Genomic DNA, 20,559 nt, shown 5'->3' on the forward strand with positions numbered 1-20,559 from the left:
TCAGGTTAGGCACAGTTCAGCCAGGTTAGGCACAGCTCAGTCAGGTTAGGCACAGTTCAGACAGGTTAGGCACAGATCAGCCAGGTTAGGCACAGCTCAGCCAGGTTAGGCACAGATCAGCCAGGTTAGGCACAGCTCAGTCAGGTTAGGCACAGTTCAGTCAGGTTAGGCACAGTTCAGCCAGGTTAGGCACAGCTCAGCAGCAGCAAATGTCAGTGAGCAGGAACAAGCAGCCATGCTCATTCCCAGGAGGAGAGAGGTCACGGTTTGTCTGTCCCAGAGGTTAACAAACCCTGCACAGCCACCCTAAGGGCACAGGAGCTGCTTTAGCTGAACACCAGAGATAAAAGAGCTGCTCAGAGGACTCAGAAAAATGGGGTCCCTTCCACGGGGCCACAGGAAACACCTTGTGCCCCAGCAGTGTCACACTGTGCTCCTCTTCCTTGGCCATGCACCAGGCAAAGCTCGCTCTGCGCCGGGATCGCTGCAGGGCACTTCCTGCCAGCCATTAAAGCACGTTGGGTAATTAATACCTTCCATGCATGAGGAAAAATGAAAGGCAGGTGGGAGGAGGAGGGGAGCAGGGAGGAGGCAACTCCATTTTGAAGGCTGTCGGGGTGGTTTTCCCTTGGTGAGTTGTTATAATTTGGAGGCTCCTGCACGCTGCAGGGTTCACACCTCTCAGATATTATTCACAGCCTGATTCCAGCCAGCACCACGATGCTGTCAGACTATGGAGGATCCATGCTGCCTGCTGGAGCAGCTCTCCTCCTCCTCATCCCCTGGGAGCACTGCAGGCTGAGCTGAGGCTGCCCCACACTCAGCACCCAGCCAGCTTCTCCAAACTCCCTCCATAGCTGACAGTTACAGGAAAGGCCCTTCTGTGCTAAAGAAAGCTCCATTTCAGCACCTTAAACACAGTTTCTTAACAAACAAAATGTTTATTTTCTGAATAATAATAATAATACTACTAAAAAAAATGAGTTGCAGCCTCAGGGCATGTGGTGGGATGGCTGCAAGTTCATTGGAGCGTGTGTCCATTACCGGCCGCGCTCCAGACCCCGGCGCTTTATTCCGGGACAGTGACTGACAGACCCTGATCAATGCTGATTTGGGTCTTAGATAAACACTGGCCCTGGTTTGCTGTGAAGAGTGAGGTGTTGGCATCTGGCTGACAGGCAGAGAGAGGTAAACTTTGCCAAACAGGCATTTCTGAGCAATATTTCCCTCTTTTGTAATTTATTTCCATTCTCTCAGCACAATATCATGGGAGCCGGGCAGAAACTGGGATAGGGCAGTCAGGAAGGTTTCAGGACAGAGTTATTTTGCATTTTACTCCTTTAACTTATGTCTTCTGTAGACAGAAAAACAGAGTTCAAATATACAAACAGAATTGTGCTGCTAAGAGCCACCAGATCTCGCTGATCAGACCATCAAGCAGGGAAAGGTGCTTCACTGCCGACAGCTGCTGTCAAGAGAAAAGCCCTTTGATAATTTGCTGAGCTCTGGCAATTCACATCTGCAAGAGCTGTAGAGCTCCAAGGAACCCTGAGCCTCTTGAAAATGTTTTTCACCAGCATCATCATGTAAGTCTTAAAATTACTGGAAATGGAACTTGAGAGTTGAGTGACTCAGGCTGCTACAGCTTGGAAAATATCACTCAGGTAATTTTCTTTTTGCCTTTTGAACATGATTTTGTCAAATCAAACACTTCTCCAATGCCCATTTCTTCTTTACTGCCATGTGAGGCATCAATATTGAAACAGCAGCAGATAAAGTTTACTGCTGCAACTCCCCAAACACCTCTGTGCACCCATGTGCTGTGGGTTGACTCTGTTATCTCCTCATCTCTGACCCTTCGTGCCAGCAGATTCCAGCCTGGACAGAAATGAAGGTCACAAGTTACTGAGCCAATCTGGGAAAGAAATTCCAGGAGAGCAGATTGGGATTGTTTTAATTAAAGGAAAGAGGCAGGGGAAGGGGGGGCAGAGCAACACTCGAGCAATCAAACAACATTTTTCCCTCGTGAAGATGAACAGTTTGAGGTAGGATTAAGAAGGCTGAAATTGTCATTTTAAAGGAATGTAAAAATGTGGATGCTGGATGATTGACAAATAAAGGGCACTTTCCTTTAATTTAAATATGCTCCTAGTTTGTGCAGAATATGTTAATTTATACATTGCCTAAATAGCCAGTAGCTATTGTCTGTAAAACCACATCAGATCAGGGCAGCAGGGCAGTTAATGTACTGGCTGGATGTTATGGCTGGTCAGTGAAGCGATCCGAGCTTCCTTCCACTGGCTCCCAACCCCTAAATGGAATAGCTGAGCTGTAAAAAACTGCCAGGGGCATAAACTGAAGTTCATTCTGTCAGCCTTCAATAGGATAAGGCTCTCCTTCTCACAAGGAGCCGTCCATACCCCCAGCCCCAGCCCAGCTCCTGCTCCTCTGTGACCCCAGAGCTGTTCCCCTTTCATGGGGAGCCCTCCAAGCCCCTGTGCTCTCCACAGGGATGATTTCCTGGAGAACATACAGCCCACCCCAGGAGCTGTTCACAGCTTTACAGCACCTCCCCCTGACCCTGTGCTCCCCCCATGCCTCAGTTTCCCTGGCTGCAGGCTCTCCCAGACTCTCCAGCCCAGCTCTCCTGGGGTTTTGGTCATATCCTCCTGTCTCCCAAGGTCCCATGGCAGCTCTTAGACTCTCCAAAAAGTCCTTCTCTGCTTCTGCCATGCCATGACCTGCCCTGGGATTTTCAGCTGGGCCTCCTGAGCAGCCTTGGGACCCCAGCTGGATTTTTAACCCTGACTTTTGGCTCCAGACAGGTCCTGAGTGTGATCCATCCATGCCTCTTCCTCTGCCTTCATGTGTAGCCACGACTTGGTCTGGTCTCTGGAGCAATTTTTAATGCAGAGAGGCTTCTAATTAACAGGATTCTGAAGTTAATTAAAACAATCTCGTTTAGATCTCTCCATGAGTGCTCACAAGGGCAATGCTGCTTCCCTGGGCTCCTTGGGAGCCTCCATTCACCTCACAAATCACACCCCAGGGGCTGCTGTGTCTTTGGGAAAGGGTCAGGGGTGTCACCTTAAAGGCTGCCAGGTTCTGAAACACATTTGACCAAATGACCAGCATGGAAGTCCAGCCTCCACAGACTCCAGGGTTTTCTTGGGTCCTCCATTCACTTCTGGGACAAAGCTGCTGTCTCCAAAGGTGACTTCTAAGGAGAAACTCTTGTCTGCCTTGTCAGCCCAAAACCAGCAACATTATGGACCCACATTGTTCAAGAAAGGTCCATCTTCTGCATTCCCAATGCATTCCCAAAGATCAGTCTGGATTAAGTTTAGAGTGATATGATAGGTAGTAATAATACTGCTGCCTTGCCCCTAATTATTTTTAATATAATTATGTACCCTCAAGAAACCTTTTAAATAGCACACTCTCCTCAGTGCTCCAGTCCAAGGGACTCATTTGTCTCAGGAAAGAAATATTCTTGGGGCTGAATCCTTCATTAGTCTTTCCTGGAGAGACTCCTGCTGGGTATGTGTGTCCCACAGGAGGATGTGGGGCTGTTCCTGCCTGGGCAGTGCCCACCACAAGAAGATTTTACAAACCTCTTGGAATTTGGTTTCTTGGCAGCATAAAGCATTTGGCAGGGAAAAAAAAAAAAAAAAAGCCTGGAAGTCTGCTGGAAAGTATCAGTGAAAGACTCCGAGTTTCACTGACTTTTATCAGCTTCTTACACTTCCTTCTCTTGAGTTTTAATCCCACACAAGTGCTGCAGCTTTGGTATGTGAAGGAAAAAGAGGGAAGACACTCAGAGTCTGGGATCTTACTGTGTGAGCAGGTGCAAATCAAAAGTGCATAACCTTCACATCACCGTGGTGCCCTGTCCCACCTGGAGATCAAAATGGAAGGAACAGCAAAGCCAGTGTGTTTGGAAGGCAGGAATTAAATGCATACATTGAATTATTTATACAATATATTTTCAGGTGGTCCATTTCTGAGTGAATTGACTTTTTATTCAGAGTGTGCTCAGGTGGGACCTTGTCTGTGGCACCCACATGGAATTTCCTGTAAAAAAAAGATGCCTTTGACTGAATTCTCCACTGTCCCAGTTACCTGCTGCCCTCCTGTCCCATGGCTGGCAGCATGTCCAGGGTCTGGGTACCTGTGCATGCCCACAGCTGTGGGATGGGATTTCTGTACATACACACAGCCCCAGGACAGGACCCCAGCCCAAATCTCTTCTGATGTGCTCCCTGCTTTCTGTGTTCAAGCCCATGGGATGATCAAAGCAGGATTCAGTTTGTGGATTTTCAGCAATTCACGATCTTTTAAAGATGAAAACCCTATATAAATGGAGACTTTCCTATGATCCTTTTCTATTTACTTGCTGGCACAGTGGCTGTGAGTCCACTTCAATTTTCATCCTGCAGAGACCCTTTTGTGCCTTATAGGGTGTCCTGAGCACTCCCCAGGATTTGGGGGGTTATTCCTGGTGGATGAAGCATCTGTGTAAATCAACACCTGTTTGACCCCTAGATCAAGGAACAGACCCATGACATCTCCAGTCCACATCTCTGAAATCCTTTGGGGAAAGGGAGAACTCTTACTGGGAAGTGACAGCCCATCCCATCCCATCCCTGTGCATTCCCACACACCTGCATTCCAGACTGTCCCTTTCATGCTCCAGTGTCTGGAAACCAGGGATGGCTTTCCAAGGAAACTTCCTCACTGAAATAGTTAATGAGGACTGATCCCATCCCCCAGCTTTCTCCCCCCAAGCTCGCCACCCCTCTGAAAAAAAAAAATCAGAATAATAATTAAAAGATGCCTAGAAACGCTCTTGGAAGAGCATAAATTCTGAAGATGAAAGTAAATGATTAAAATAATTAAATACTTCAAGTTGACAAGCAGAAGCAGAATCTTGCCAACGGACATTTGTCGGTAATTAGTTAATTAATCCTAACACAAATTATAAGCCATAACAAACCAGTCAGGCTGAACGCAGCCGGCTGTTCAGAATTAAACTTAGAAAAAGAAGGAGTGAGAGAAAGAAGAAAGAAAAGTTTGGAGATTCTTGCAGATCTGAAGGAAGATGCTGTGCAGAAGGTGGTGCCCCTCTGGGAAGGGCAGCCAGGACAGGGGCAGGAGTATGGGCAGAGCAGGGCTGAGTTCCCACCTGGCAGGAGCATGGTGGGGTGGGATGCATGGAATGGGCACTACAGGGCAGGATTTGGGATTTCTACCCTTTTCTGTGAGTAAATGCAGCACAAATGCTTCCCAGCTCTGTTTCCCACTCTGCCACTGGTACCAGTGGGCACTTGAGAACATCCTTGCCATGGGAATGAGCTGGTCTGGGCAGGACCACGGGATCTTCAGGTCCACAAGCAAGTGGTGACTTTAATCCAGGGGTTTCTGGAAGATGCACGGATCAGCATCTGTGAAGGGCTCAATTCTGGAGTGCTGAGAGGGCAGCTGGTTTGCAGCTGTCCATTAACACCCTGGAAAGTGTTTCTAGGACAGGCTGGAAAAGCAGGGTCAGTGCTGGGGAGCTGGGTCCTGCCAGGGAAACTTGGTGCAAATGATACCAGGACACTTGTGTGGTCAGCAGGGACCCAGCATGAGCCCAATGCCATCCAAATGGCTGGGGAGTTGAGGAAGACAGAGCTTTTGTGAGATGGGAAGAGGTTAATGAGCTGTGGGCTGGTTTCTCACCTCCAGCCACCTTGGCTCGGGTCCAATTTTCAGCCCTAGATTAAGTGAGGTTGGTGATCCACAGGCAGGACACGGTGACTGACAGCTCATCTGCAGCTGCACTGCTGTGTTCACACGTCCAGCTGGGGCAGGGGAGGCACTGAAGGGACAGGCCTTGCCCTTCTTCCAGCACAAAAAAGTGTTGGAACAGCCAGAGTCGGTGTTCTGACAAGAGAGGAGCTGTACATCCCCAGCACGGGGACACTGCTGGGTGACAGACTGGGCCAAGTGACAGCTGGCAATGCAGCTTAAGTGAGAAATGGGACATACAGGTTGCAAATGGACTTTTAACAGCATGGAAAAGAAGGCACGAAATGTTTTGAAAGAATAAACAGATATCAGGGAAGTGTGACTATCCCACAGATCCCACACTGTCAGAGGAGTTGCCAGTGACTGCTGTGCCATGTCTGGGCACGTATCATGTGAGGGGAAGCACGAACATGTGAGTACACATGACCATCTCCTGATGTGATTTGCATGCAGAAGAGAAAGAGATTGCTTACAAGACAATGAGAATTGACACTGAAGAAATGCAAGGCCCAAACTCCCTGAGTTGCCTGCACAGTGGGTTCCTCTTTTCCATGAAACCCATCCAGAGCTCTGCTGAAGAGAAAGTTCCACCCGCATGTGCGTGAGCATGTGTATGAGCGTGTTCTAAGTGTTTTGCATTATGTGAGCTCTGACCTTCAGAGGGGAACAGAAGGAATATTTTCCCCCCTGAGGCTAGAGTTGTCAGTGAAATGTCTGTCTTCCTTAATAATTTCAATCCGGGTGACAGGGGACAGGGCATTTTGCTCTGAACGAACGTACTGTAAAAACTGTCAGATAGAATTTGTCTCAAGAAGCAACATTTCTATCCATTCGGGGTCATAATTACAGGCATCTTATGACCTGTGGAGCAGCACATTTTTCTCAACTGAAAAAAAAAAAAAAAAAGGAGTCCTAAAATAGGTGGTTTGGTCTTCTGCAGAGCTTTGGATTGAACCTAAATGGAATCTAACAAACAACAGTGATCTGCAGCAGAATGCTTTCTTCGTGTTTGCTGGCTGCTTTTTAAAATCCAGAACAAACTGTGCTCTGAAGTGACGTAGCAGAAAAGAGGGATAGAAATTGCCATTCACTGGGCTGGAGTAATGGCTTATTTCTCCTATATCCTGTCTCCTAACTGCCTGCCTCTCTGAATTTCCTCCACACTGACACTAGCAAGCATCTTGTTAATGAACTGAATAAGTAACTAAATGGGTGATTAACCAAATGAGCATGACGATAATTTGATTGCGCTTTCCCCACTTTTAAAGCACAGGAAATAGTAAGAAAAGAAATAATTCAGTGACCAGCAGGAATTCAAACAGTACAGAGCTAGAGGAGATTGGGGAAGCTTTGACTAGATGGGGCTGTCAATAAATCCCCCACAGCACTGCAAAAACCTCTGGCTATATATTTAGATTTCTTGATTTGTGTCTCCACACAGGAGAAAAAAAACTGTTCATTGATTTGAAGCAGCTTTTACTTTTATGGTTTGATTTTATAATTAGCAACAATCATAAAATGGATTGTCCTGCTGTTATGTGCAGTTATGACTCACACAGAACTCAATGCTGGACATAATTTTGGGGTCACCAGCCTGGGTTTGTGTAGCAGAGCATGCAGTGCCTCCTGCTTCTCCACCTGACTGAGGTCTGAGTGACAAATCACACTGGGACAGGGAACCCAAAATTACCACAGTGGGAAGATGGTGTCAACTGATGGGGAGGGAGAAATGCAAAAGCAGAGAATAACAACACCCTGTCCTTGCCCATCCCAGCTGCTCACCATGGATAATCCTCTTCCCCACCACAAGCAGACACTGGTGACCATGGCAGAAGCACAGGGAAGGAGAATCTGGCTGAGGAGCAGGGCCCCAGCTGGACTCTGGAAGGCTCTCACCTGCAAGATCAATCCTGCCAGACACGAAGGTTAATCAGCTGTTGGCAGGGCAGGTTACAATCCATTTTCACCTGCACACTCTGATGGATGCCCTGCTCTTACCATCACAGGAGAAACACTCAGCAGTGGGCCTGGGAGTGAGGAGCAGAGCAGCTCTGGGAGGCAGAGGGATGCCTGTAGGATTCACAGAATTCTGCCATTCCCCTACACATTTGCCAGGAATGAGAACCCTTGGAAGGAGTTTTGCTGGTGGTGGGCAAGGAGGACAGTCCCTCCACCCTGATGTTAGCCTGGGGAATGTCTGGAGGGGAATGGGGCATCCCAAGGTCAGAATAATCCCTCTGCAATGCTGCTGGGCCCGTGAAAACAAGCACTGAAGAGAGATGCCAACAGCCAGGAGAGCCAGGCACAGGAATTAAATCCCACTGCCAAACACCTCCATCCAGGTAGTGTCTAACACTGTCAAAGCAAACACGTGAAAGAGATTCTGTAGCTTTGCTCACTGAAATTTCAGCAAGAGCTGCTCTCCAGGGACTCCAGGGCTTTGTGGTGAGAAGGACAGAGCCAGATTTGGCAGCAGGGTTGCCACAGCCTGGGCATGGCAGGAGCAAGGCAAGCCTTGTCCCTGCCCATCCCTGAGGGGAATCTGTTAAAAGACACCATATTTAGGCCTATAGGAAGTCAGTTCCAGAAGCTCTGTGGAGCCCAGACAGGGAGATTAGGAGCAAAGCCCCATGTAAGCCTTGCAGGGTTCATTTTGGGGTTGGTGATCTGAACCACACGCTCTGGCAGCCAGAGAGAGGCTCAGTGAGTCAAGACACTTCTGCTCCCATCCACTGTGATCTCCTAAATCACTTCTCCTCTCTGCACCTTCATTTCCTGCACCTGAAACAGCAAGAACATGATTTTTTTTTCTTCTCTGGCAAGCAGGAGCTCCTGCAGGAAACTTCATCTAGGCATTCCAGTAACTGTAACATCATCTTTATTAATATCATATTGAGAGACAACAAAGGACAAAAGATGGTGCAAGCACCATCTGGAATGACAAATCCCTCCCATCCTACCATCCTGGGTCACACCACAGCCCCACACTGGTCATATGAGAGGGAGATTGAGCAGAAAGCTGAGCCCAGATCCCTCAGGACAGCATTTCCCAGCCTAAGGCAGCAGCAGTGCAGGGGAGGGCTGGGTACAGCTCTTCTGGAAAGAGAGCAGGATATTGGGATCACCAGATTGGGAATCAGACGTAGAACATGCAGAGTGTTCCTCCTCCTCTGCCACATTTAGGGCGCTGTGTTCCCTGTAAAAGGTGTTCTGCTGTCACAAGAATGCCAGCATCCTGTGAGGCTGCTCACAGCTTTTGTTTTTGGAATATCCCCATGGAGGTCATAGAGCAAACAACACATAAATACACATAACTGCAGTGTTTGTCTTGAAAATAAAACAGGCAAGAGGGAATGGCCTCATGCTGAGGCAGAGGAAATTCATATTAGATATTGAAAAAAATGTTCACTGTTCACATGGTCACACATTGGAGGTTGTGGAGTCACTGTCCACAGAGGTCCAAGAGGAGCTGGGTGCTGTGGCTCCAGAGGCAGTGCTGGTTGAGGGACCGAATGATCCTAAATCCAACCTCGGTGATTCCATGAAAATCTTTCATGGATGCAGAACTCAGGGACAGGGTTTAGTGGAGGGCAGGGTGGTGGCTCTGGGCTGAGGGTGACCTCGGAGGTCTTTTCCAACCTCAGTGTCTCATTCACCCACCCTATGTCTCTGTGATCTTTTCCACACTTAAACCATCCGGTGATTCCAAAGGGATGGAACTCGACCCCCATCCTTTTCCACCTTTAACCATCCTGTGACTCCAATGGGATGGATCTCAACCCCCTCAGATTCCCGCTCCCCGCATCCTTTTCCACCTTTTAACCATTCTATGACTCAAAAGGGATGGAACTCGACCTCCGTCCTTTTCCACGTTTAACCATCCGGTAATTCCAAAGGGATGGAACTCGACCCCTTTAGATTTGTGCCACCTCCATGTCCTTTTCCACCTTTAACCATCCCACGATTCCAAAGGGATGGAACTCGATCCCCATCCCTTTCCACCTTTTAACCATTCTGTGACTCAAAAGGGATGGAACTCGACCCCCGTCCCCTTCCACCTTTAACCATCCCGCGATTCCAAAACGGATGGAACTCGACCCTATCAGATTCGTGCCACCTCCACGTCCTTTTCCACCTTTTAACCATTCTGTGACTCAAAAGAGATGGAACTCGACCCCCTTGGATTCGTGCCACCTCCACGTCCTTTTCCACCTTTAACCATCCCACGATTCCAAAGGGACAGAACCCGACCCCCATCCCTTTCCACCTTTAACCATCCTGTGACTCCAAAGGGACAGAACCCGACCCCCATCCCTTTCCACCTTTTAACCATTCTGTGACTCCAAAGGGACAGAACCCGACCCCCATCCCTTTCCACCTTTAACCATTCTGTGACTCCAAAGGGACAGAACCCGACCCCCATCCCTTTCCACCTTTAACCAGCCCATCATCCCAAAGCGATGGACGGCGCTCCCCTCACACTCCGCCCCCCCCCGCTCCCCTCAGGGCTCCCCGGCCGCGCGCGGGCGGCGGCTCTCGCGAGCGGTGACGCCATCGGCGCGCGCGGGCGCGCAGGCGCGGTGTGCGGGCCGGGCCGCGCTGTGTCACGGCCATGGAGTACCTGATCGGCATCCAGGGCCCCGACTACGTCCTGGTGGCCGCGGACACCGTGGCGGCCACCAGCATCATCCAGATGAAGCACGGTGAGGGCGCTGTGGGGCGCCGGGGTCCTGTGCTGAGCCCTGGCCCGGTAGCATGTCCCAGGGCCGCGGTTGGGGTGCTGCGGGCTGAGGGGAGGCTGCCCTCAGGGGAGGAGGTTGCTCGGTCTGTGCCCTTCAGGGGAGGTGTAGTCGTTGTGGAGCGCAAAATCCGCTTTAAATCTCCGCTAGCTCCGGGTAAAATCCCCCATCCTGACCGCTCTGGGTTGGGTTGGCTCCTTAATTTACCTGTTCAGGTGAGCCTTGGCTTGTGAGCCCAAATCTCGATCTGCACAGCAATGTAAAAGTGTTAAAAACCGCACCAGGATAACCATGTGTGGTTACTTGTGCCTGATTCTGGTAAAACGTAATTCATTGGGAGAAAAGGGATTATGGAGATTAAAAGTATCAGTGAAATTCACAGCACAGGGTGCGGGAGCCAGGCTGGAACTTGACTTTGGTTTCTTTTTGTGGTAACACATCTAGGGCATCACCAAGTCTCTGGAATTCTCTAAAATCAATTTTTCTTCCTTCTGTTGGAATGATCTAGACTGAAGCTTGTTCTATTCTAAAGGCTTGTTTTAATAGGTATTTTTTTTTAAAATGGAGGATTGCTAGATCCATACAAATGAATATAAATAGATCTATATAAAAATGTTACAGCACTGCTTTTACCTCTTCAGCACTGTCATTGCAACAACTTGGATCCCCTCAAACACACATAAACTTCAAACTCTGTTAAACTTAAAAATATGGATTCATTTCCTGTTTATAAGTGAGTTTTGATACAATTTATAACCATTACAATTTATAATTGTTACTTTAATTTTCATTCTCTTTGGTTGTTTGGTTTTTTCCTTGTTTTTTTTTTTTCCTACAAAAAATGACAAGGAAAATAAATGAATCTGTAAAAGTCTCATTCACATAAACTTCTGGTTTTGGGAACTGCTGGATATAAGGAAAAGTGCATCATTTGACATGAAATTTTTTCTGGATTTCCTCATGTGTGTTGCTCAATGTATTGATAGTTCAGCTTTATATTAAATTATTTGCTTCTGTTGCAGAATATTTGTATAAAATTGAATAGCAACTGAACAAAATTCTTACTCCTGATCCTGGGAAGCAAAACCTTATGCTTTGAACACAATATTCTGTGTGAAGCTTTATTTTTTCCTACCTTGCTATCTATTTCTGGAATGCTCCCTTCCTGAAGGGCTTTGTTTCTCTTTAACAACTTTTATGTTCTGTGTCACCAGCTGTGAGACACCAAATGTCAGTGTTTGCTCAGAAGGGCTTTTTACTGGTGCTCCAGGTCCAAATCTCATTCTTGCTTCTTTAAAGTGCATCAGGATATTGGAAAATAATTTATTCTTCCTTATGACCATGGCACTCAATGTTATTTTTCTTTGCCTAGACCATGACAAAATGTTTAAGATGAGTGAAAAGATCTTACTGCTGTGTGTGGGGGAGCCTGGAGACACAGTGCAGTTTGCAGAATACATCCAGAAAAATGTTCAGCTCTACAAAATGAGAAATGGTGAGTGAAGCAGGAAAGGCCTTGGGGGTTGGGAGCAGAGCTAAGGATGGTTTCCAGGTGAAAAGTGCTGTTCTCAAACATTCTGTTAAGATTTCTGCATTTTTAATGTCCAGCAAAGCTGATAATTTGGGCAAGATGCAGAAAGAGAGTCTGGATTGTACAGTATAAATTAAATGGTTTATCCAAATCCCAGCAAACTTCTTTGCAACATAAATGACACAAATGTTTTACTAACAGACTTACTGTTCTCTTAATATGCCCATTACATGCCAGCTGTTAGCAGTTCTTCTGATACATTGGGCAAAAAAAGTCAAGCTACATGTCCTTAATATTGTAATTTTTTGAAGCCATTTATTTCTATGGTTCATACAGATATGAACTACCCAAGTCTGAGGGCCCTGCTTGTAGCTTTCAGAAGAAACCAGGATTAGACAAAAGGCACTGCATTTTGTCACTAAAGAACATTCTATTATTTCAAAATAGGAATGGGAAGGTGGGAGGTGAATGATTTGGGCTGATGCTGAATAAACAGTGACATTTCTTCTCCAGGTTATGAATTGTCTCCCACTGCAGCTGCAAACTTCACCCGGAGGAACCTCGCAGATTATCTCCGGAGTCGGGTGAGTAACAGCTGAGAGATTCTGCCAAAAGCTTCCAGGAACCTCAGATAATCCATTAGCCTCAAATCAAGGAGTCTGAAAAAGGTGGGAGCTGCTGTCTTTAGTGATGGATTTGGATCTGGCTGCTCAGGAATGTAGTGGGGTCAAGGAATGACTGGCTGTGGCAACAAGGGGTTGATGATCACAGGTTGGACTCGATGATCTTGGAGGTTTTCTCCAGCATCAATGATTCTGAGATTCTGTGTGTTCACATTGTACAAATAGTTCACAATTAGTACTTGATTTGTTTATTTTACAAACTTATCACTTATCAATAACTTATACAGCTGTAGACTTAGAATTCCAGCCCTGGGCCCAATAAAGGCTTTGTCACACACTGCAGTTGTGAAGTGAATTAAACTTCTTGAACATCCAGATAAGGTTGTGGGTGTTCATGCAAATGCACCAAATCCGTTTAATCTTCTTGGAAAATGATTTCATAGAGCAAAGCTGTTTGATGTATTTTAGGAAAACAAGTGCCTTTTGTAAACAGCAACATGATGCTTTTGGTAAATACCACATCCAAGTTGGGATGTGTTTTCAAGTTACTGAACTGCAATTACCAATGCTTCCCAGAGTGATTTTTTTCAAAGTATGAAAAGCTGCTGTGAGGGGACAAACAAACCTTCAATGATCCAAGGTTAGGAAGCATTTCATTGAGAAGAATGTTAATGTGCTGTATAAAATAAAACAGGAAGAAAGAGGATGTTGAGAATGAAGCTGATCAGCTCTGCCATGGATAGAGTGTGGGTTAAATTCTGTTGCTGTTGTAACAGTGTGCTGCTTGGGCCTGAAATCAGGTTTTACAGTAACAAATAAAGGCCACTATTAACCTCAGAGCTGTATTGATGACAACTTCACATGTGGAGTAAAAGTTCTTTCAGAACTCGTCCACAGGAAGAGCCAGAGATTATTGTTCTCCTGTCTGACAGGGATCACAGCTTAGCAATTTTTCCTTGTGAGTCCCTTCCAGCTCAGGATATTCTGTGATTCCACACTCCTCTTCTGGTTTAAATGGCTTCATCCAACTGCATGGCTGGCAGTGGTGTGTTTGCTTTAGCTTGTGTTGAGGTGTGATTTGGAATGCTTGTGTGTGTTCTGTTCATTCCTGTGCAGTTCTCCAGGCTGATGTGAAGCAGTGATGCTGTTGGGGCCTGGCCCTGGTGCTGATTGCTTATCTCAGATACATCTGACCTGCACAGATTAGAGAGAGTGTCCTGTCCCCTTTCAGCAGAGGCAGCTATTTCTTACATATGATTTAAAGTACCTTTAACAGGCTTTTTGGTAAACCTGCCCATCAGGAGGCAGCACTGATGTGGCACCTTTGTCTCCCTCTGTGCCACGTCCCTTGTGGGGGTGATCCTGCCTGTGGCTCTGCTCCTTCCTGAGCCCAGGCCTGTCTTCCAGCTCACCTGCTCCAGATGGGCAGCAGAGTGGGGAGGACATTGGCAGAGGCAGATGTGTTTATTTACAGGAGACAAAAAATGCAGCTCTGGTGCAGATGGCAACACCCCAGGGCACACAGCACTCTCTGACACTGCTGTCACACTACACTGATCCCCACATTGCAGGCTGAACCTTTTTTCTGTAGCTGCAGCACTTCATGGTTTGTTTGTGGCATTTAGAATTTGACAATACAAGTCTTGCCATCAAGTTGGGCTTTTTTCCTGTGAATTTTATTGCATTTTCATCATAATATGTGGGATACTGGAAGGATTAATGTTAGTGCTTGGTATCTATTGAAATTGCATAAGGGACTCCTGGAAGCTACTAATGTAATCATGTGTATCATGAAAATAAAAATTAAAAGGTAAAAACATGCCAGCACCTCCTGTTAGGAGTGGGGAAATAGTTGAGAAGTAAAAAATTTCCTGGGGAAAAGGTAATTAGTTGCTTTATTGGCACTCACTGTGTGAAGCTGTGATAGGAGGCCAGAAGGTGTATGAAAGGGAAGGTTAAACTGCAGCAGGACTTTCTCAGGCTTTTAGACTCTTCTTGTGGCCAAGATTAAAATAGAGCTTATTCTGCATTGTTCATCACCATCTGGATTCCTCCCTGTTATCCAGTTTGATTTCATTTAGGATTCTTTTGACTCCTGTAGTCCAAGTTCTTGATATCTTGGGGATGGCTCATAAGGCAGTGCCTTGAAATTGTTCTTCTGGTGGAAAGTATCAAGTGTAATGGCACTGGGCTTGTATCTTAAGGCCATTAGATCACTATTGTCTTTGCTTCTACTTGATAGTCACCATGTGGTTTTTTGTGACATTTCTCTTTTTAAAACACAAGATTTCTGCTCCAAAGTAGGATCTAAAAAGAATCTTTTTGCTTATATATTGTGATTGAGGCAATCCTTGAAGGTGCCTTGGCTTTCATGAAGGTGAGTGGTGCTGTAAGTGACAGGACAAGGGTGAATGGCCTTTAACTGAAGGAGAGCAGGGTTAGATTGGATATTGGGAAGAAATTGTTCCTGAGCTTGGGGAGGCCCTGGCACAGAGGCCCTACCCAGAGAAGCTGTGTCCAAGGCCAGGTTAGACAGGGTTTGGAGCAATATAGGATAGTGGAATTTGCTTCTGCCTGTAGCAGAGGGTGGAATGGGATGACCTCTAAGGTCCCTTTCACCCAAACCATTCCAGGATTCTGTTGTTACCTATTCCAGCACCTCACCTGGTTCCCCTGCTGAACCCAGTGCACTGAACTCACAGCTGAGGTTGTGTGTGGGAATAGGAAGAACAACCCCCTGCCCTCCAAAGGTGATGAAGTCAGTCTGTGGCTGTGATGCTGTTTAATTATAGGTGACAGGCCTGGCTGGATTCCAGAGCAGCTTTCAGCTCCTCTCTCCATGTCCACACTTGGCAGGAAACTTCCTTGCTCCCACCTTTCCCCCCTTGCTGTGACTTTGGCTTCCGCCAGATGTCACAGGGCTGTGCCACCACCGAGCTGGGCTTGGGCTCTTTAGCACAACTGTGCTCTTCAGCTGGAAATTCTGAACAATTTCACACATCTCCTAATTGCTGTTGTTATTTTAAATCAAACAGCACCAAGTGCAAAACTACTTGGGATGAGAAATGGTGCTTCTGTGGGAAGGGAAGTTTGGGTTTAAAAATAATGTCCTGGAGTGTCAGTCATCACTCATTTGATGGCCCTTTAACCACACCAGCCTTGTAAAGAGTTGAGAATTGTTGGCATGGACTGAGTTACAGAAGTCAGGGAGGGCTGCCCTTGGAATGGACAGAAGGATTGGGATGTACCAGAAATTTCACTCCCAGCATTGAGGTGTTACACTGCAAATTTCATTTAGAATCATGGAAGTATAAATAGATTATGTGTATTTGCTAATGTTTAAATCCTGCCTTTCTGCAATAATAAGGCATGGGGGGATAATTATTTACATTTGAGTTTTAAGAAGTCTCAGAGACCATTAGCAGGAGGAACTTAAAACTGAAAATCAGTTTACAGATGGGTTTAAGTCTGTATAACACCATTTATTTATGGTTGAGTATCTTGCATATGCCAATGTTGGTAATTCCAAGTCACACAATAATTTGAGTGATCTTGTGTCATGGCTCTTAAATATCAACTTGTGTGATGTTTCAGAATAAATAAATGATGAAATACAGCCTAATTAAACCAATACAGCTGCATGGTAACTTCTTTCCAAATATTCTTGGATGCTTTGAAGATTAAATCACACAATTTAAAGTGATGTTTTATATATAACTGTAGCCTGCTTTATTCTTTCATACTGTCTGAAAGTAAAAATATAGTGGCATGTGATTTGTATGTGTGTGTGGAAATTTACTGTATTGAGCATCAAAATGAACTTTTCCTATGATGCAGTTAATGTTTTGGCTTTAGGGTGAAATTTTGTTTGCTTTTTTAATCTGGTGGTTGCATCATCATTTTTTTTTTCTTATTTTGTTGCTTTGTTGATCCAGGCTTTCCAGCAGTTTGGAGATATCCTGTTAGTACAATTAATTTAATAAGAAACATTGTGTAGATATGGAAATACTGGAAGTATATAAAAGCTGCTTTTAAAAATACATACAATGCCCAAATTTCTTCTGATCCTATGTTTAAAAATAATACAGTGCACGTGTGTTTCATGGCCTTACAAAGTACAGATCTTGGAAGGAGATGCAGGAGAAGAAGAGATGTCTGATTTATTCATGATGGTGGAACACTAAACCCAGAACATGGAGTATACTGCCAAATATTAAAGATTAAACTTGGTACATGCAATAAAAACCAAATTGCCAGTGAACAGGACACTGTGTGTAGCTGCACTGTGTGAGAGCTTTCATACGTGCTGAGACTGGCTGAGCTCACTGGGAGGGGACTGGGAAGAGAGCAAAGAGCAGGTTAAATGAACAAAGAGTTCTTAGAAACTGCAAAATGTTCACGTTGTGCTCACGTGTCAGCAGTAAAAATCCACAAGTTTTATGTTGAGGTGAAAAGAATCTGGTGTGAAAACTGCATTGGAGGTTTTTAAAGTTTGAGTGTGCTGTGAAAGCTGTAAAACAACCCCAAACACACTGGTTTTCAAGAGAATCAGAGTTCTATGTTTTTATTAGTTTGTACAGTCCATGTTACCTACCAGAAGAGGTGATCACTTTTACCTTGAGACCCACAATTTGTTGCAGACAGGAGTGATGGAGCATTTCATGATAAGGAATTGGGCAATCAGCTCTGCTGCTGTTCCCTGGTGCATGAGGAATCAGGATTCAGAGATTTGCTGTGAGTGCTCTAACAAAAACATCACTTCTCTTGGCAGACCCCTTACCATGTGAACCTTCTCCTGGCTGGCTATGATGACCACGAGGGCCCTGCCCTGTACTACATGGATTACCTGGCAGCTCTGGCTAAGGCTCCTTTTGCAGCACATGGATATGGAGCATTCCTTACCCTCAGCATCCTTGACCGCTATTACAAGCCAGGTGAGTGGAGCCACTGGACAGGAAAATTCTGCTTCTATTTAGGCCTTGAGTTTATTAACCAGTGAGACTGATATTTGCTGAATCAGGTGGCATTGCTGTGGTGCAGCAGATTGGAACTTGGCTTTTAGTTAGATAAATGGAGCTCGAAAGGTTGCCTTTGGTAGAGGAAAACTAGTCAACTCCTTAATTTTTTTTTTCCTGTTTGCAGCATAACAAACTGGGACTAAAGGACATTTCATTTATTCTAAAACATGATTAGACTTTCCTGGATCATTGGCAGCTGGTAGTCTGCTTTTGATAAATAACAATTTGACAGCTTCACCTTCTTGCCTGCCTGTTGGCTCTGACATGAACATTTTCCAAGAGTATCAATATTCAGAGTCCAGCCCCAGATCCTATTGCTCCATATCTTGGATTGGCTTTGTGTGTGATAAATTAAAAACATTCAAGTGAAAAGATATTCCTAGCAAGGTCATCTCCAGCACTCTGAAGTGGTGGTGATGAATCACAGATTGTGGAATGGTTTGGTTTGGAAAGAACATTAAAGCTCATCTCATTTCACCTCCTGCCATGGGCAGGGACACCTTCCACTATCCCAGGGTGCTCCAAGCCCTGACCAGCCTGGCCATGGACACTTTCAGGGATGAGGCAGTCACAGCTTCTCTGAGCAACAGAGAGATTTTAGATTGATTCACAGTTCTGTTCACTTGGCAGCTGCTCATCATAACTCTTGTACATGTTTGTACCTGTCTAAGCTTTTAGTTTTAGAATCATAATCCATTGCCAAGGAATAAACATGGCCCCATCCCCACTGTGCAGATAAGGAAATGTGCAAAGCACGGAATACTGTTAATCTGACATCTTTGGCTTTAGCTACAAACTATTTGACTCCTGTGTGCAAAGCTGAGTTTAAGTTATTAACTCTGCTCTGAGATTAGAAATCCTTTCATCTACCTCCTTCAAGAAATGTAGCTATAAACTGATCATTTTAACTTGACTGAGTGGTGACTGCAGGTTTGGAACAAAGCCTGCAAAGAAGTTTTAGACCCACAGAACTGTTTGTTTTCTAGTCATGTCCCTTAACAATCTATTGTTCCATTTTCACCATTCCTTTTGGAACAGAAGAAAATAATGAACTTCATTGTCATGCCTTGTCACTGCTATAGACTGCTGGATTTTATCCTGAAGTGTGAGAATAGCAGGAGCATCCCACACGTGCCTTGCCCTTTATTGAGCTCATACCCAGCAGGAGCATCACTCTAAACCCATCTCCACCTCCTGCCCTGGACTCACAGCCAGCTGGGGCAGCTGGAGCTGATTTAGAGCTGCAATAAACTGCAGGACAGGGAGGTGGCTGGGCTGCTCTGAGGCAGGCCCTGGCCATGGGAGGCAGGATTCTGTCATGCTTCCCATTGCCTGGAACAAATCGATTCTCAATGGCTCGTTGCTGCGCTGCGCCGCCTCCTCGGGACATCTGGAAAGGGTTTGCTGTGAGCTGGGAAGGAGAGGTTTTGGTGCTCAGCTGAAAAGTTGTTTCAATTTAATAAAAGTTTCTGTGGAGAGAGATGGCCTCTAATGAAATCAATCTGTGGATGTTTTCCCTTTCAGGTATCACACGTGAGGAAGCTGTGGAGCTCTTAAAAAAATGTCTAGAGGAGGTGAGTTGCTGAACTCAGGCCTTGATGCTCTTGAGAAAGGAATGTTTGTTTGCATTCATTCACTGATACTTTCCTGTTCCTCTTGTTGCATTTCTTGCTGCCTTTGCCAGAAGGGTAATAAAGGCACTGGCCAGATGTGGAATAGCTACTGAGGAAAAGGATTTACAGGCAGTTGTGTTGCCTTTGCATGGTTCATGTCCTCCAGAGCATAAACTTCTGCTTTTTGCGTGCTTAGCATAATATTGATCCAGACTTTTTCCTCTTGTGTTTCTTCTGAACATACTGCAACACCCTTGTCACTTGTGTTACACTTCAGAGCCCTTAGAAGTATATATTAATTCTCTTCCAGCTTGTGAAGTGATAACTGAGGTAAAGCCTTGACCTTAAAAGTTCATGACCAATTTTAGTGTAAACATTAGACTCCAGACATTTCAGACACCAAGGCTTTTATTGTAGGAAAATAGTCTTTATCCTTGTCTTCAAGATATTGATTTGAATGTAACATCAAGAAGTGCTCTGAAGAGGTCCTGTTTGAAGTCTCTTTGTGATATGTACACTTTGTGTCCAAAATTTTAGCCCACTCTAGTTTTCCTGCTTAAATGTCTTGTTAACAGGCCTGGCTATTTTGCATCTCTACCCAAGGCTTGTCTCATGTGAATCATCTTACAGCAAACTCCCACTAATTCCCTCCTGAGCAGTGAAAAAACCCACTCTAGTTCCTAATATTTCAAATCACCAGAACCAGGATGGAAATTTAAAGTATGCTCTCTTCTTTTAAGCTTTGAGTGAATCCCATTTCTTTTGTCTTTTTGTCTTTACTGAACAGCTTCAGAAACGTTTCATCCTCAACCTGACCTCCTTCAACGCCCGGTTCATTGACAAGGAGGGCATCCATGAAGTGGACAATATTCCCCTTGCCAAAGTGGAGTCCTAACCCCTGAGATCTTTCTTCAGCAGTCTTCTTGTTTTGTTCTCTCTTGGGTTTTGGGTTTTTTTGGGTTTTTTTTTTTCTATTCATTTGAAGCCCACGAGTAATGTACTGTACTCGAATAAAGCCTGACATTTATATAGCCAGTTTTATCTTTTTATTCCACTGATCATTCCTGAGAGGATTTGAGTAAATTGTTCCACAGTGAAGGTGAAACTTGATTTACAGTTCATGGGGGCACATTCAGGTTATTTATCTTTTCTCTTCTGAGATTTTACTGCTCTCCAAGTTTCTTATTTGTGGGAAAACTGTATTTTCTAGATGACATTGTGCTGTCATCCCTCTCATCACTAAAG

At 45.3% G+C, this 20,559-nt stretch overlaps 1 protein-coding gene across 1 annotated transcript; it reads left to right on the forward strand.

Annotated features, from left to right (window-relative positions):
* Nucleotides 1–10,345: 10,345 nt before the first annotated feature.
* PSMB2 (proteasome 20S subunit beta 2) lies at nucleotides 10,346–20,345 on the forward strand. Its single transcript, XM_079325564.1, has 6 exons — nucleotides 10,346–10,493; nucleotides 11,902–12,024; nucleotides 12,574–12,644; nucleotides 17,455–17,617; nucleotides 19,226–19,275; nucleotides 20,102–20,345. The coding sequence occupies exons 1-6, from the start codon at nucleotides 10,403–10,405 to the stop codon at nucleotides 20,207–20,209; spliced, it is 606 nt and encodes a 201-aa protein (XP_079181690.1). The 5' UTR covers nucleotides 10,346–10,402; the 3' UTR covers nucleotides 20,210–20,345.
* The last annotated feature ends 214 nt before the right edge of the window (nucleotides 20,346–20,559 follow it).

The sequence above is a fragment of the Erithacus rubecula genome (assembly GCF_903797595.1).
Source record: "Erithacus rubecula genome assembly, chromosome: 23".
NCBI classification, from domain to species: Eukaryota; Metazoa; Chordata; class Aves; order Passeriformes; family Muscicapidae; genus Erithacus; species Erithacus rubecula.